Below are 18,450 nucleotides of genomic sequence, written 5' to 3' on the forward strand. Positions count from 1 at the left end.
TCATTTACCAAGCACGATGTCCTTCTCCTGGTAACGCGTCTAAAGCATGTAAGTTCGTGAGACGAAGTTTCACCATCCTTGCTTCTAAGGAGCCTTCTAGCAGTCCTTCTTCCAGGACAGCTTTGTTGGTTCTTTTTGAGTCTGGTACTTTCAAAATTCTTGACCACCACCTTAGTTTTGCTTTTTCTTCCATCTTCCGTATCCAGTGTCCAACTTTCGCATGCAAGGAGGAGATTGAAAGTGCCATGGCTTGGTTCAGGGGCAGCCTAGTCCTCAAGGTCGTGTCCTTGCTTTCTGACTCCTTCAAGAGGTCCTGTGCAGCAGATTGCCCCATTGTCAATGATTGTTTGATCTCCGAACTGCTGCTTCCCTGAGCATAGTGATAGATCCAAGCAGGATAAACTCCTTGGCGAGCTCAGTCTTCTCTGTTTCTCATGATGTTACTTGGTCCAGTTGTGAGGATCTGGCTCGTCTTTGCACGGAGTCATGATCCACGCTGAAGGCTGCAGTCCTTGGTCTTCATCAGCAAGTGCTTCAAATCCTCCCACTGTCAGCAAGCGAGGCTGTCATCTGCGTATTGCGGGCTGTTAATCATCCGGATGCTGTGTTCTTCTTCAGACCTCCAGCCTCTCTGATGACCTGCTCAGCACAGGTTGGCCACGTGTTTTGCCCCTGGACTCTTTCAGGAGTGTGCCCGACGCTTGAGAAATGTCAGGCGTGCTCTTCCTTTCCGGCTCTCTTACTCGAGTCTCTCGCGTCGCATCATAATACTTTACTTTGCCTCTGGAGTCGGCCTTTGGAATCTCGTGTTTAGCTCTTTCACTTACCATTTCTCCCCGTTGTTTTGACTGAAGATCGCGAGCTTCTTAACACCATTGTCTTTTTCCATCCCCACAGGTGCACACGAGTAGTCACTGTTCTTGTTGTTGAACAAGGAGTTACAGTCATTGCTATCACAGAGGCCACGTTTTCCAACCACCAGTTCTTCCTCGTTCCCAACTTTCACCTTCCAGTCACCAATATTGTCGATGCTTCTTGATTGCCCATGTGAACAGTTTCAAACTGCCACAGTTGGGAAGACCCTGCATTCTTCATCGTTGGCATGAGTGGTTGGTGCATAAATGTTAATGATGGTCATGTAAACTTCTTTGTAGGTGTGAGGATAGCATCCGATTGTTGAGAGCATTGTATTTCAGGATGAACCTGGACACGCTCATTTTGAATGCACCCTCATTCCTCTTCAACCTACCGTCTGCCCGTCCACTGCAGCTCATTTTGCCAAGGGCAGTGGTTCTCCCCTTCCTAAGGCCGAGACCCTTTCATACAGTTCCTCAGGGTGTGGTGACCCCAACCACAAAATGATTTTTATTGCTACTTCATAACTAATTTATTGCAATGTAAATATCTGATATGCAGGATGTATTTTTAGTGTTACAAATTGAACATAATTAAAGCATAGTAATTAATCACAAAACAATATGTAATCATATATTGTGAAATATTTATGTGTTTTCTAATGGCCTTAGGCAACCCCTGTGAAAGGGTTGTTTGAGCCCCAAAGGGGTCTCGATGCACAGGTTGAGAACCGCTGGCCTAGGCTATTGATATTTATGCATTCCATTTCATTTTTGATGCCTTTTAATTTTCCTAGATATATGCTTCATATATTCCACATTCTGATTGTTAACAGGTAATACAGCTGTTTACAGCTGTTTCTTCAGCAAATAGAGGTCCCAGAAGTTCTTCCCCATCCCTGTCATTAAGCTTGACTCGACTGTGAGCAGGCAGCTCTCCCCTAGTTGTATTTCAGTTGACTCCGAAACAGAGGGACTCATCTTCCAACGTTGTCAGGCACTGCCCCACTGCCATTCACAGGTGTGGACTGGCCACATGTGTAGAGGTGCAGGCTACCAGGTCCTTCTTCCTAGTGCGTCTAGTCTGGACGCTCCTCTGAAAACTGTTCACTCTGGGTTGATGCTTGAACTACCAGTGGTGGGGCTTTCCACGTCATAGCAACACAAGCTGCCACAGGAGGACAGACTAACAGATGAGGGCTGGATTCAACTCTGAGGGTCCATCATAGACCGTAGATAACATCGCAACGACTAGGAATTCCAGAACTTGTTGTGTTCGTGTGGAGCCTGTGTGTGGACCACGAGGCAGACTGTCTAGCACAACCAGGTTTGAAATCAGCAGCGGCCCGTGTCACGGTGTGTCCTCTCGCCATATTTGCTTCCTCTTTGTGCGACCCAATCACCCAAGAAGCTGGGTGATGTGAAGAATGTCACATCAAGACTGGAGGAAGACTCGTTAACAATCTGTGTTATGCAGATGACAGAGCCTTGCTTGCCGAAAGCCAAGAGGACTTGAAGTGGCTACTCATGAAGACCATAAGGTACGGTCTTCCGTATGGATTTTATTTCAACATACAACAGCAATCCTCAAAACTGGACCGATAAGCACCACTGTGGCAAACAGAGAACATGCTGAGGTTGTCAAGGAGTTCCTCTTACCTGGGTTTGTCGTCGGTGTCCCTGGAAGCCACAGGCAAGGAATCAAACGGGGTATTGCGTTGAGCAGATCGGTAAAAGACCCCTCTTGATCACATCTGAAGGACCCCGTTAGAGTGGAAGAAAAGTGTGAAACAAAGCAAATTCAAAAGAGAGGCCAGGCTTTGCTGGCCAGGGAGAGACTGGCGGGAGCCCCAGGACTCTGGCTCTTACCCCTTAGCTCTGGAACTGAACTCACCTGGGTGTCAGAATAATCAACCACTTAAAATCAAAGGGGCAGCTTTAACTCAAGGATGGAGTTCAGAGGGGTAGGAAAGGAGGAGGCATGGAAACAGGAAACCCAGGGAGGAAGTGGGATGGAGAAGTGATGGTTCGCTGAGGGGGTTGCTGCCGACGAGTCCATTCAGATTGTGTAGAATTGTTGAATGTAGTCACTGTTGGCAAAGTCTTCGCCAAATTCACAGTAAAAAGCTAAAAAAGAAAAGATCATGGTGATGATGATGAACCCTAATAAGCAGTGGTTCTCAACCGCCCTCAGGCCGCCACCCTTTCATCCAGGTCCTCATGGGGTGGGACCCCCAACCATAACATGGTTTCCATTGCTACTTCACAGCTGTCATGTTGCTACTGTTAGGGATCGTTATGTAAATATCTGATGTGCAGGACGTATTGTCATTGCTACAGATTGAACATCATTAAAGCATAGTGATTAATCACAAAAGCAACATGTAATTATATCCTGTGAAATATTTATTTCTAATGACAAATAAATGAAATGTTGTCTTGAAGCATGGTGTAACATGGCTAACAGTCTTCGCATTGGGTACTCGTATGTGGGCGTATCTGCATGTGGGCAGACCCATCTGGAGACGGATAGAGGAGTGGTGTCTCGATTCCTAAGACCATCGGATGTATGTGTTTTCTGATGGTCTTAGGTAATGCGACCCCTGTGAAAGAGTCGTTTGACACCCCCCCAAGGGGTCACGACCCACAGGTTGAGAACCACTGCTTTAAAGTATCAAACGCCAAAGAGGTGATTTTGAGGACTAAGCTGTGCCTCACTCAGGCCACGATATTTTCGGTGGCCTCCTGGGCATGGGGAAGCTGGACAGTGACTAATGAAGACGAAAGAAGAATCAATGCCTCTGACAGATGGTATTGGCAATGCACATTGAATATACGTGGACTGCAGAGGAAGGAACAAATCTATATTGGAAGATGTAAAGCCAGATTGCTTCTTGGATGTGAAAATGGCAAAACTTCCCGGGCACTTGGAACTTGTCAACGGGAGAGACCAATGCTTGGAGAAGGGCATCATGCTTGGTAAGGTAGAGCATTGACCAAAAAAAGAGGAAGATTCTTGTGGAGCAGAATTGATGCAGTGACTGCCACAGGGGCTGGAACAGCCACGGTTCTGAGGCCAGCGTGACCTTTTCGCGCTGTTGTGCATGGATGACTGAGTCGGAACCACCTTGATAGCACCGAACAACAATAAGAACATAGCACGCACACAGCAAATGCATGGGGTGCTCATGTATGACTGACCGAATGCATCACAAAGCGTTTCACCTGGTCAGGCCTGCTGTTTCCGTAGGAGTCGGGCCAGTCCAGCTTTCCTGGGGCAAGTCCCTTGGAAGTCGCTCTGCTCCCAGCACTTGCTCCCCACCCCCCCTCACCCCCCCCCGCCTTTGGTAGCACTCGGTACACATCCAGCCCTGCGTCACTGCCTGCCCCTGGTGGGGCTCCAGCTTTCACTGCTTCTGCCGCAGCGCCAAGCGCAGAGACTGGCACATGGTGAGTGCTGAAAAAATACCTGAATGAGTAGCAGGGCCAGGGGAGAAAGAAGTGACCAAGGGAAGCAGGTGTCCTGTTCTCAAGGAAATCTCTGTTAGGGGGACAAGCTGAAAAAGGAGAAAGAGAGCCCTTTACATTATGCTTTGATAATGACGGAGAGAAGCTCCAGGCCAGGCGTCCTCAAACAACGGCCCGCGGAAGACATTGATCCAGCCCGCCAGCTGTTTTTGCCCCATTTGGTTTTTTTACTTCAAAATAAGGTATGAGCAGTGTGCATAGGAATTTGTTCATAGGTTTTTTAAAACTATAGGCCTGCCCTCCAAGGGGTCTGAGGGACAGTGAACTGGCCCCCTGTTTAGAAAGTTTGAGAACCCCTGCTCTAGACCTTATGGCAGACCCAAAGAACTTTAGTCCTGTGAGCTAGGCTCTGCCATCTCGGCAGAAGGGTATATGGTGGGAGAAGGGATACTGAGGGTACTCACACTCGGCTGGGGTCAGAATGAGGAGATGGGCCTGGAAAGGAGGGGAAGGAGGCTGAGGAGTCCCTGCCTAGCAACCCAGCCTGGCCTAGATCTTAGCCATGTGACAGAAGCCCAGCCATGTCCTGCCCTGTGACCTCAGGGTGGCTTGGACCAGAGCTCGACCACTTGGGAATGGCTATAGGTTCTTCCCTTGCTTAGCCTGGTCTGCTAACCTGAGCCTGCAGAGTCCCTCCCAGCTCACTGGCCTCCAGGAGAGTTGAGGAAGCCGTTAGTGTAAGAAGGCGAAGAAACATGAACTTAGGAGCTAGGGGTTCAGATGAGAGGCCCTCCTAGCTCTGCCTTTGAGTAGCAGCAGGCCTTGAACCCTTACCTCTTTGAACCTGTTTCATCTGTACAATGAGATAATAGGCGCCGGGAGCATTACATGTGAAAAGTGATTTATAAACTGCTCGACCCATATATTAAGATCCAGAATCGGTGTTGCTAAAATGCTGTAAAGGGGTTAAAAGACTTTTTTAAAAAAAGTATTAACTGTTAACACTGATTTATTATCCTTGGTCTTCGTTTCCTGGTTGGTAAAGTACAGGACCCAGTGCCCGTTGCTTAGTTCAGGCCAGTTTCCTGTCAGAATGGCAAATATTCCCACCCGGCAGGGGTTGTGAATGAGGTCCCTGTCACAAAGCACATGGCCTTGTTCCTTAATTGCCAGGGTGGAATTAATTTGCTCTTCCTGTTTCTCTTGCGACAGGAAGTAGATGCCCTTGAATTTCGGTTGATTAATGGAGGCTCTGAGCAGAGGGCTCTCCTGCTTTTAATCCTTATGCAATGCCAGGCCCTAATTTGATAATTTTGCTCTGTGTGTGTGTTTTGTTTTTTTTTCTTAGATGGATCACCTACTGGTTGAAAATATTGAGCGGGAAACGTTTCATCTCTGTTCCCGCCTCATTAATGGGCCCTACCGGCGGACGGTGAGAGCCCTGGTCTTCACATTAAAGCGCCGAGCTGAAATCCGGGCCCAGGTGAAGAACGGCTCGCTGCCAGTTGGCACGTTTGTAAAGACCCACAAAAAGTGACCCGAGGATGTTCCAAGCCTGGGCTGGGCACAGAGGAAAGCGGGCCCCTCGCTCTGTGCCAGTCAAAGCCTCCTTTGAGTTCGGGTGATGGCTGAAGCCGGCTGGGTAAAGTTTCCCAGGTGCCCAGAGCCCTGGGAGCCGGGCCTGCCCGCGGGAGCCGCCGTCATTAGCGGAGCAGCACTGGGGCTGCCTCACCGGGGCGGGCGCGCTTTGGGGCTGTCACCCGGCTGCGCTGCGCCTTGCGATTGCCATCGCCCAGCTCAGTAAAAGGGTGATGGATTTCACTGCGAGGATGCCAGGGACACCTCTAAACTTCCCCCACGCCAGGCAGAGGGAGTTCCTACTGTATTTCGCCACCCTGCAGGCAACTGAAACTCAATTACTGCTGCCGCTCCCTCGGTTCCATCCCCCTGAGTTTAGACAGCTCCGGTGCCTCTCAGAACTCCCCTGTCTGTTCTCTTTGCTCTACCCCAGGGGTGAGCCTGCCCCGACTACCCTCTTCCCAGAGCTCACTTATCGGCATGCTTCAGCTCTCCCTCCAAGACCTTCGTGTTGCTCTCCGAGCCCCCATGCTGAGGCTTCTAATGAGGAACTGGCCTGCAGGCTCCCCCATCCCCACGCCACCCCTGGGGTTTATTTGAATATGCTGCCGCTCAGCTTAGGGCGATGCAGAAGATATATAATGACATTTCTCTTGAACTGAACTACTGTGGTAGAGGAAAAAACCAAAACATATATTTTTACATGAAATCCCTCTGTACAGACCTACTTGAACAATTACAAAAATGAGACTTGCTTTTTAAAGTAACCTTAAACTGGGATTGTTTTTCTTTCCCTGAAACAAAAGGTTTGACTTGTTTATGTGAAAAGTGTTTTGAGTTTAAAACAGATTGTGGTGGTGATTGTACGGCTCTTCTGGATGCGATTGAGCTATTACATTGTACGAGATGTGGTTTATGTCCCAATAAAAACTGTTTTAAAAAGAAAGGACGAGAAAGAGCTTTGGGCAGAGAAAGGGTACCGTCAGTGGGTGAGACGAGAGGACCATAGGACAAGAATTCAAGGGCTCTCGCAAAGCTCAGGTGGTTAAGTGACCTTTTCCCATCTGAGAAAGGCATGCCAGTCTGTTTCGGTAGGTTCGCTTGCAGCCTCCAAACCCCTGTGGGACCCTTCTCTGCCCTATGGGGTTGTGGCGTCAGAACTGACTTGCTAGCAGTGGGTTAAGGACGAGGTTTGAGCTAAGGGGAGACTGGAAGTGCCGGGCTGCTCACTGGAAGATCGGTGGTTGGAACCTCAGGGGAAAACTCTTGGGCAACCTGCTTCCGACAGGCCCCACCCTTGAGACCCCCATGGAAGGCAGCTCCACTCTGACACACAGGGGCCTCCGTGAGGCTGAACCAACTGGACAGCACCTACTGTGAGACTTGATTTGGGGGCATGCTTGTAATCTAAGTAAAGAGCCAGTAGAAGGGCGAGATCCGTGATGTACAGAAAGCGGAGCTGCTTGGTAGAGGGAAAAGCCAATCTAGAAGAGATTCCCATTCCTGTGCACCTTGTGCGTGCTCAAGGCGGACACCTGCAGGGCCCTTTCTGTCCTCTGTTGTTTAAAGGAGGCTGCTGGCCGTTTCCTGAGCACCCACTGCAGGGGAGGCCCCGGGGGGAATGACAAGGAGGCTGAGGGGTTCACAGGCAATGTCTCGTTCCATTTTCTACTGCAACTAGCTGGGAGCCAGGACGGTAGTAGCTGTCAATAGTGTTTCCAGCAACCTGGTCAATGATTTTAAAACAATAAAGACGAGCGAATTGAGGCTCAGAAAGGTGTAATTACTTACTCGGGATCACACAGCTAGTGAGTGACCGATCTAAATTCAAAACCCAGGCCTGCTTGACGGTCTACGGTCTCCCTATGTGCCTTCCTCTACTCTGTTTCAAACATGATTGACATGCTGGTGACCTCCAGTGGGTAGCTTGAGCCCGAGCCTGATGTCTCCTGAACGTCACACAGACATGAACTAACATGTCTCTTTCCTCTCGGTTGGCAGTCCGAGCAACCCAGGCATTCTGGCCGAGAGCCTGCAGCCTTCCACCCCTTGCTCCAGTCCTGACGATGGTACTTCCCCAGTATATTGAACATCGTTTGCCTCTTCCCGCATCTAGCACACGGCAAGACTTGAACCTTTCATGCGCAGATGACTGCATCGGCCTCCTAACTGGTGTCTCTGCCTCCATCTCCCTTCATCTTTAATGCACTTCCTGGCGTTCTTCACCACATCCGGTTGTTTGTGCGCTTTCACATGGTTTCCCTTCCGCTAGAATGCTGCTCTGCCTAATTCTCTCCCCTGCCTCCACGCCTGGGTACTACTGTTACCTGTCCATGGCCACAGGCCCGCTCTGTGGTCCGACTGGCCATTCTGTCTGCGCTTGATAGTACCCTCCTTGACGCTAGAGATCCTGCCATGCTCATCGGTGTCTAGAACAGTCTGCCCCAATAAATGCGAAGTTAACAGGAATCCTGTTTCTATCCTCGCTCCCCTTATTGTCGATTTTCCAGAATTGCCAGAATGAATCCACTAAAATATAAGGCAGAGCCTATCACTTCTTTGCTTAAACTCCTCCAGTGGCTTCCAATCTCACATAGAGCAAAATCTCAAACCCTTACCCTGCCCTACAAGACCCAAAGTGGTATGGTCCCTGGCTGCCTCTCTCCTCATTTTCTAACTTCTCTGCTTCTCACTCCTCTTGAAATACCCCTGGCTCCCTTGCTTATTTGAATACACAGACCAGGAGTGCTCCTGCCTCAGGGCCTTTGCACTTCCCTCCCCCCGCCCCCCACAACGAAGTTCATTCCCCTAGATAGCTTCGGATTCTTGCCCTCATTTGATTTAGTTTTTCGCAGAAAGACCTTGGATGACAGTCTTAAAGAAAATAACCCACGCGATCCCCCGCTCCTAGTAGATAAGAGATGGGGCTTCTGGATCCAGTGATCCCTCCCCTCCCACTGTGGTGCTAGCAGGCAGGGGCCCCACCCTTGCCATCTAGGGGGGGTGGGCAGGCAGAGACCACCTGGGCCTGGCTCCCCTTCAGTCCTTCTGCCCAGCGCCCATGCCTCACGTTTGCTCAAGTGTTCCTCCTTCCAGCAGACGCTTCCCTGGAATAGAGCTGAGCAGCTGCCACCCCGGGTCGGTGATGTTTAGGAAGTCATACGAGATGGTAAAACTTGTCAAGTCTCACTCTCTCACTCACTCTCTCACTCTCCCACTAACTCACTCTCTCACTCACCCTCCCACTAACTCCCTAACTCACTTTCTCACTCACTCACTCACTCACCCTCCAACTAACTCACTTTCTCACTCACTCACTCACCCACTAACTCCCTAACTCACTCACTTTCTCACTCACTCTCTCACTCACCCTCCCACTAACTCACTCACTCACTCACTCTCTCACTCTCTCACTCTCCCACTAACTCACTCTCTCACTCACCCTCCCACTAACTCCCTAACTCACTCACTTTCTCACTCACTCACTCACTCACCCGCCCACTAACTCCCTCACTCACTCACTCACTCTCTCACTCTCCCACTAACTCCCTAACTCACTCACTTTCTCACTCACTCACTCACTCACCCTCCCACTAACTCCCTAACTCACTTTCTCACTCACTCACTCACCCTCCCACTAACTCCCTAACTCACTCACTTTCTCACTCACTCACTCACTCACCTGCCCACTAACTCCCTAACTCACTCACTAACTCACTCAAAAAAAGAAAGAAAAAAAACTTGTCAAAAAAAAATGAAAGAAAAGAACCCTTTCCCAACTCCTCTCTAATCTTCGAGCCTACTTAATTTTTCTTTCATTGATCCTTGAGGCAGCTATTTCTTATATATTGTCAAACATTTAAGCGACAAGAAAGCAGAGCCTTTGTGGTATTCTCTGCTATAGCTCTAACGGAATAAAGCGTGGCACCAGGTAAGTCCCCATAACTGTTATTGGACAGTTGAACACTTGGTTGTGGGTCTACACAGGAAAGTTTCCTAGAGCAGGTGTCGTCTTAAAAGGCCTGAGTGACTCCATGGGTGGTTGAGATGTGTGCCTGGCCGAGAAAGCAGGGTTGGCGAAGGCTCATAGTGTGAGATACCTGCGAGGCCATCGGTACGGCTGGAGTGGAGGGTGCAGGCAGGACAGGAGTTGGAGATAGGCAGGCGAAGAAGCAAGGACCAGAATTGAACGCATCTGGACAGATTCCAGACAGGAAACGGTCCGCTCTGTGTTGACAGGCTGTGTGGGAGGAGAGGCTGGGGTTAGGAAAACCCCATTTATAAACAGCCGACGAGTTCTGCGAACTTAGGAACCCACCGAAAGTTGAAAACAAATTTCTCTCTGGCTGAAGAGCTTCAGTGGAGATCGCTGGAAGGTAACACGATGGCAGAGATGTGCGTTGGGGCTCTGGAGAGTGGACTGTGTTCTCTGTGGCTGCTCTCTCCTTGACTCGCGCTGCATTGCCATGAGCGCTAATGGGGTTGTTCTGAAGGCTTGCCCAAGGGAGGGAGGCATTCGCCCAAGCCTTTCACCCCCCAAGAAGCACCTCTGCACTCTAGCCTGTGGAAATGAGAGGGTCGGCTCTTGAAATGGGGCTTCTCTTCTGTGTGCCTTCACGTTGATGGGGGAATTTGGGAAAGTAAAATACTGAAGAGTCTGCCCAGACAGCTTGTTGAGATGTTCTTGGGGCTCCAATGGAGGGTCTAGTCTTTGGGGCAGGGACTGAGTCTCTTTATTTCCTTTTATTCCCTCAACAAACACAGCCCCTCTGCTGTGTGCCCAGGACTAGGTTGGTGCTGGGGAGACACCACTCCCACCTTCAAGGAGCTCTTAAACTGGTAGACAGACACTTCAGGAAACAATGGCAGGATCAGATATCGAGTATGTACTATAGCTATTGATTTTTAAATTGTTGAGAAAGTGGAGAAAATAGTGATTGACCAAACGAGGGTCAATATCTGGACCGAGTCTCAAAGGATAATCAGGTAGAAGAATGTAGCATAAGTGTGTGTGCAAAGGCACAGAGGCCTGAGATCTCTGATGTGTTTCAGTAAAGGCAGGTCACACTGTGTGGTTGAAGCACAGGGTTCTTAGGAAGAAAGGAGGAAAATGGGATGAAAAATGTAGCCAGGGGACTTGGAGGCCTTGTTAAAGGTTTGGACAAGAGAATAAGGAGTCGGTTGTGAGAAGTTTTGTGTGGAGAAGGATCCAATTAGGTGTGTATCTTTAAAATATAAAAATGTACTTCATAAACAGGTAATTAAGCAAATTTTTAAAAATTCAAAAGCCCTAAAAAATTAAAATAAACAAATAAAACCAAAAACAAAACAAAAAAAAATTCAAAAGCCCTAACATTGTAAAGCAACAGAACCACCTTTGAGATCTGAGAAGTTAGAGTTGGTTTTTTGTTTTGTTTTGTTTTTTAACAAATGAAGTTTGGGGTTGACCAAGCAGATAGCGTTAGTGAGTCTAAGGTTTGAAAGATGTCAGGAGGCCCAGACAACCCATTTGTTGTGTGCAGCAGTGGAGGAACAGGCAGCTGGAGTTTGTTCGTTTATAGAATATCACATTCCGAACTTGTGCCTGTCAACCTTGCTTCTCTTTTGCTGCAGCCTCAGGCCTCAGAGCCTTAACTCGGAGATTCGCAGTGGGTTTTGGGTGCGTTTATCACAGCCAGATGGGACGTGGGCTCAGTGTGTTACTGCCCATGATTGCTCTTGAAGGGAGTCCATCGAGAATATAAGGCTTTGGAAACCTTGATCGCTTCAAAGACATTACCTTCATTTCAAAGGAAGGAATTCTTGTTTGGATGACGCTGTGTTTATTTAAATCAACCAAATGATACAATTGCCGTCTGAGATGGATTTACCCATAAATCGAGGAGGTTGGATTCAAGATCCAAAAAAAAAACTAAGCTGTTCAATCGAATGCTGTTTTATCATCTTTTATACTCGTTCACTCCGTACATATTTACTGAGTCCTATGTGCCAGGTCCCAAGGAAGAGTAAGACAGTCTCTCTGACCGCAAGAAACTCATGGTCTAGTGGAACGAAACCGTAAACAGATGTTTAAAATTATACAAGTACACACTGGTAGCAGATTGAAGGAACTGAAATACTCCCATGGACCTAAGACTGAAGCGCCCTACTGTGAGAATCAGCAGATGACTGCTCTCCCGAGGCTATGGATGTGTGGAAGTCATTGGACTTTGGTTCAGAATTCTTGCCTTGACGATGTTCAAGGAACGGTATCTCAAGACTACCAGACATGTGCTTATTTCCATACTCTCTTTGCCTTTTGATGGCATCTCTAATCAAGTTCTGCCTTTGTGAATGAGCATGATCGAAAGGTTTGCCCTTTCTGTAGCCATCATTGTTTGTGTAAATAGTCTCCAGTCACCTAAATTGTTCATCTGTAAAAGTCAAGAGTCTGCATATCTTGGTCTAAGAAAACAGTCCCATTGTGTTAGTCTGGGTGGACTAGAGAAAAATCCAGGGAGACATCATATGTGTGAAAGAGAGTTTCATATCAAAGAGTAACTGTACTTTAAGAAAACAGTCCAAATCAAATCCCTAAGTCCTATGTTAGCCCATATGTCCGCTCTTCAGACTCATGCAACGACAGAGTGCAGGAAGAACACAGGTCAGTGGGTGGGAAGTCTTGTGGACCCAGTGGCGGTGGAAACATCTCAGTGCTGGCGTGGGTCTCCATGCGGCTTCTCCAGCTCCAGGACTCCGGCTCCTTCAGCATAAGCCAGCGTGTCTTGTCGTTGGGAATACAAAGCAAAGAGAGAGTGTATCTGGTCTCCAGTGAGCTGTTTATTCCCATCGCGCCTCCAAATGAGGTCATCAAACTGCAGCCTGATTGACAGGCTAGACTCCAACCATGTAACCCATTTAACACGTTGACATGAAACTATAACTACCACACCTATACGTGTATATTTTCTCTTTCTCAACAGTGTTTTAAGTTCTGTACCTTTGGCTAAATTAATAGTAATATCAATAGAACTACCTTATATGCCCCATGGGGGTTATTTATAAAGTCCTTCAACAAAATAATGGCGGTCTTTAACGTGAACAAGGGACATACGTAAACCATAGATACATGAATGGGATGTTGAGCTCCCACTTAATCATAGCCCTAATCTGAGGTCACTTAGTATGTATGGTATGGCCCTGCTCAATACCTGCCCCCATGAAGTGATCCCTGAAAATATGGATCCAACAGCAAAGTGCGGTGAAGAAGCCAGATGGCGGCGGGCTGTCAGAAAGAACAGTGTCTGGGGTCTTAAAGGCTTGTCTTAAAACAAGTAGCCATCTAAGGGAGGTGTCAGCTAAATTCACAGGAAGAAGCACACCAGCCTATGTGCTCCAAGAATTGTAAATAATAAAAACAAAACCCGGAGGAGTCTACATTTCGAACACCCAGTGAGCAGAAGGCTATTAGTGACAGCCCCAAACCCATTCACAGGGTCCCAGGGCAGACTAAGTCTCCGATGAATTCCTTCTAACTGGGGATGGGGTATGGGAAAGGCCTTGTTATGGGACAGAGGACATTGTGGGGAGGATTCCCGCAATTGTGGTTAAGTTACAGTGTGACACCTTGTCATTCAAGCTCCCTCTTGATACAGTGTATAACTGTTCCTGTTTTTAATATTTCCTACTTTTTCTTCTTTTGTCTTTTGAAGTGGAGGCAAAAGGGAGACAGATGCATGTGCCTTAGCCTGCTGGGAGGGACAGGATGCGGTGGTCAGCTGGCCCCCAGGCCTCCACCACGTGCCTGTTGCCGGCGGGGAGAGTGGCCACCCCAGGGGTGCCTGCACAGCCCACTTGGCCTTGGCCGCACCAGACTCGCTGGTCAGGTCCGACGGCACATGCACAGGGGACAAGCAATCGAGTGAGCAAGAAGATTCCACCTCCTCTCCTCTCCTCTCCCCAACCCCTCGCCCTGGGCTGGGACGCCGGACCGGGCACGTGAAGATGCTAGCAAGCTAGCGTGACAAACCCTTGTGTCGAGGGCTGACTTTCAGTAGATCGCAGCGAGGGAGCTGCTCTGCTGTATATGAAACCCGACCCTCCTTTCTTTTTAATTGAGATTTTTGTTTCGTTCTGTCGTTATTGGGCCATTTATGTTTTGTTTTTATTTTGTATGTCTTTCTGTGCATGAGACCCAGGACAGAGAAATCTATAGAGAAAACAACTGAATTCAATAGTTGCGAGGTAGGGGAGGTGGACAGAACATGGCGCCCTAACAACCTGAGTTTCAGGAAGAAGAAACATCCTGGAATTGCTAGATCAGGAACAGTTCATAGTCACCTGGAAGAGGTAAGAGTGGGTATACACATTGACTGTGTTGCCCCAGAGTTCTTTAACTCCCCAACCTTCTTTCTCAACCTAGTCTGAACAGGCCTGTACCACATAGACACCCTGCAGAACATGACCCACATGTGCTTTATTGAAGACCTCAGCTAATTGAGCCAGATAAGTAAAACCTGCATGCAAACCTTGGTAAGCCCCAGGCACTGCTTGCAACAATCGGTAGAAAACCCTATGAAGGTACAGGGCTGGACATGTCAGTGGAGTTTTTAGGGGATTAGTGGTCTAACATACTGTGGACATTTCCTCCAAAGTTAAAGACAGAAAATTAACTCTTCATTGTCACCTCAAACAAGGAAACAGTGCTTAGTAGGCCTCTGGGTTTGGGAGGCAACATATTCCCTCCTGGGAATACTGCTCCACCCCACATCCTGGCTGACTCAGAAAGCCAATCACTTTGTTAGACCCAGAGCAGGAAAGGGCTCAGCAGCAGGTCTAGGCAACAGTGCAAGTTCTGGGTGGGCAGAACCAATGGTATTTAGGTATTTTAGTTTATCTGTGCTAGGGAAGATGCCACGTGGAATTTAGGACAAGTCACAGAAAGGATCGAGGTGCAGTCCCCTGAGGGTTCTGGAGCAGGGCCGTGACACAGAGAGTCATACCTTTTCCTCAAAAGCTCCTGATTTACTATTGGGTTCTGGTACAGGCCAAATGTCTTGACTATGGATCACCAAGTAATGTGACCAAAGCAGTTCATCATAGTGGATTCTATCAGATCCACCAGATCATGAAGTCAGCACCCATTCATCATGGGATTGAAATGCTACGATGGGGATTGGGCACACGCAGAGGCAGAGGGCAGCAGTTTACTGCATGAGCTTATGGTCCAGACATCTATGTCCCCCAGCTCCTTGGTGCCACTGCCACTCCCTCACGCCTATGGCTGTTGGGGAGTTCTTTCTATCCAGCTGACAGAGGAGAAAGAAGTCAGGCTTTATTCATGGATGGGTTGGCAGTATGTGTGAGCAAGCCAGAAATAGACCACACTGTAGCCTTCACAGCAGTGTTCTTGAGAGACAGGTGAGGGGAACAACCTCACAATATCGAGAGCCTTAGGTAATGTGCCTAGTCATCCACATACTGTGGAAAGAAGAGGCTTGGGATAAGAATATACATGAATTCCCTGAGTGATTGAGTGTTTAGAATAGTGGTTATCAACCTGGGGGCTGACCCCCCACCTTTGGAGGTCGAATGACCCTTTCATAGGAGTCACCTAAGACCATTGGAAAACATAGATCTGATGGTCTTAGGAACCCAGATACCGCTCCTCTATCGTCTCCAGGCGGTCCGCCCACATGCAGATAGGCTGATCTGGTGAGAAAGAAGCTATCTCAACCGTTGCACTGATGTTGGCTTTTTATGCATACTATCGCAAAATGTAGCAATGCTGTTATTTTATCAAGATAGTTACCCATGCTACACGACAAAGTTTCATTTATTTGTAATTATAAATAAATATTTCACAATCTATAATTACATATTATTTCTGTGATTAATCACTATGCTTTATGCTCAGTTTGTAACAATGAAAATATATCCTGCATATCAGATATTTGCATTACGATTCATAACTGTAGCACAATGACAGTGATGAAGTAGCAACAAAAATAATTTTATGGTTGGGGATCACCGCAACATGAGGAATTGTATGAAAGGGTCAAGGAATAAGGCATAATGTTAGGAAATCAAGGACCAGGAGATCTGGGGTAGCGGCATGTGGATGACACCAAGTGTGAAGATCTTTGTGTTGCCCAGTTCACACCTACCAGAGAGCACAGGTCATGAAAGTAGCACTGAACGACCAGGTCAGCGTAGTTGACATCAGCCAGCTTCGAAGGCCACCCAGAGCTTGAACAAAAGAGAGTAGTCATGGTGGTACAGGTAGAAGATGCACACACGTGGAGCCAGTAGGAGCCCATCAGGTACAGAGACCACAGCTGGGATAATATCTCCATTCCTCAAGGAGACTAGCCACTTAAAGTGACAAGTTGGTTATGTTGAACCCCTTTCACCCTGAAAGGAGCAGCAATTCATTTTCACTGCGACAGAGACACACCTTCCAGATAGGGGTCTGCCTTTCCTATTCACTGGGCCTCATCCAGCACGACCATCTGAGGGTCTAGAGCATACCGTTTACTGACAAGGGGGGCCGTGGGCTCCATCAGAGGCGCAGTCGTCGGTATGGGCACATGACGACGGGATCGCTCTTCCTTCCATACGCCATACCCTTCCTCGTGCCACTGAAAGCCTTGCTGAGCGAGGCACCAGCTCGTAAGAGAGACTCGGAGGGTGAAGTGCAATCCCCCAGGTCAACATGCCAAATCACAGCCCACTTCATGGAGAATATGCGGGTCCAAGACCCGCGATGGGAGCAGGGGTCAGCTCACTCTTGTCCTCACTCCCAGTGGTTACTTGCGGGGGGGTGGTGCTTCCTGTCCATAGAACTCAACTCCGTGGACTTCAGAAGTCCAAAGGGAACATTTCTACCAGGGGACATCTCAAAATTATTATTGAACAATTAACTCTGACTACCACCCAGATAATGGAGCTACTTGGCAAGGACAGGGGTCCCCCCTCTCTCTCAGGAATAATTGACTATGGGATACTAAAAGGTTTTTCCCCAAGTTGTTCCCCATATTGTCTACCCAGCCTGGGACCTGCTTGCAGCGCAGTGTGAGGACAGCGGCTCAGAGATGATCTCCCCAAGGTATCAGCCATCTAGAGCAATCAGACGCTAGTGTCTGTCCCACTGTAGGTGGGCCCACACCCTGCTGATAAGGATAGTGATTGTCTCCCTGAAGGAGAGCCCAGAGAAAAGGTCAAATCCACTCAAGGAGGACCAAGGTTAGACTGCCATCTAGAGCCTAGGATCTGCCCATCCTGTCACATGTGTATCCCTAGTCCCTCCCCTTCCTATTGTGTGTACACCCCCAGGCCATCCCCCTTCCATTGCTTGTATTGCCTATGGTACAGCCCTTTCCTGTTAACGTATGTGGTTACTTGTAATCAGGGGGCTTGCTCAACCCCTAAGTATATATAAGCCCTGGTTAGAAATACATTGGCTCACTCTTCTCCCTCCTCCACATGGACCACCAAGAGGGCCTGAAGTGAGCATGTTATCATGAAATGTGTCCCGCTCCTTTATTTTACTTTCTCTCTTATCTCTCCTATCTTCTATGACTTCACGATGATCATTATATATTACGGCTGTACAGTTGTGCCTATGAACCCCGTGATTACGCTAACAATTGACCCTGGCCGTCAGGATATGATCCACTTGGAGACTTCGTGGTACTCTGTCATCTGATAGTTACGGTAGACAAGTGCAGGAGAAGGGTACTCAGGGTTCAGGGTTGAACGACTACCAGGGAAGCCGCTGGCCAGAAGAGGTGCTAGCCGAGGGAAAGGGAAACGTAGACTGGACTGTAGAAGTCAGTGACAATGATGTCAGTTGCAGCCTCCAACCACTATGGTGGGGGATAGTTTGCCCAAATAAATAACTTTCTTGTAGTCGTTTTATTTTGGACCCACCAAAATCCTGGAATTGTGGCTCTCAAAACTTCCGTGAAGAAGTGGAGCTGACAGCACACCGTGGACTGTAGTAGATTCCTCCCTCCCCAATACACAAACTGCCACCTTTGTTAGTCCAGGTAGACTGGAGAAACAAGTCCAGGGAGATTCATATATGGGTAAGGTAGAGTTTTATATAAAAGAATCATTGTACAGTTATGAGGGTGGGGGAGGGGGAGAAGAGATGATACCAAGGGCTCAATAGAAAGTGAATGTCTAGAAAAGAATGAGGGCCACATATGTACAAACATGCCTGGTTCAGTTGATGTATGGATTTTGATAAGAGTTGTACAAGCCCCCAATAAAATGATTTAAAAAAAGAATTGTACATTAAAAAATAATCCTAGCCCAGTTCAGATCAAGCTCATAAGTCCGATATTAGCCAGTATGTCTGATACCAATCTATAAATTCCTCTTCAGACTCACACAACACATGCAATGGTGTTGAATGCAGGAAGATCACAGGCCAGTAGGTGGAAGTCTTGTGGATCCAGTGGCTGTGTAAGCATCTCAGCGCTGACAGGGGTCTCCACGTGGTTCCTTCAGCTCCAGGGCGCTAGTGTAGCTCCATGTGCCTTGTCAACAGGAATGTCTCACAGGG

General features: G+C 48.2%; 1 protein-coding gene across 2 annotated transcripts in view; it reads left to right on the top strand.

Annotated features, from left to right (window-relative positions):
• TCEANC2 (transcription elongation factor A N-terminal and central domain containing 2) overlaps positions 1 to 6,846 on the top strand; it is a 47,279-nt gene extending 40,433 nt beyond the window's left edge. For both annotated transcript variants that reach the window (XM_075556539.1, XM_075556530.1), the window contains exon 5: positions 5,671 to 6,846. In XM_075556539.1, the coding sequence (XP_075412654.1) occupies positions 5,671 to 5,859 (189 nt within the window). In that variant the 3' untranslated portion in view covers positions 5,860 to 6,846. The remainder of the gene's footprint in view (positions 1 to 5,670) is intronic.
• Positions 6,847 to 18,450: the final 11,604 nt, after the last annotated feature.

This window comes from Tenrec ecaudatus, chromosome 1, assembly GCF_050624435.1.
Source record: "Tenrec ecaudatus isolate mTenEca1 chromosome 1, mTenEca1.hap1, whole genome shotgun sequence".
Lineage (NCBI taxonomy): Eukaryota > Metazoa > Chordata > Mammalia > Afrosoricida > Tenrecidae > Tenrec > Tenrec ecaudatus.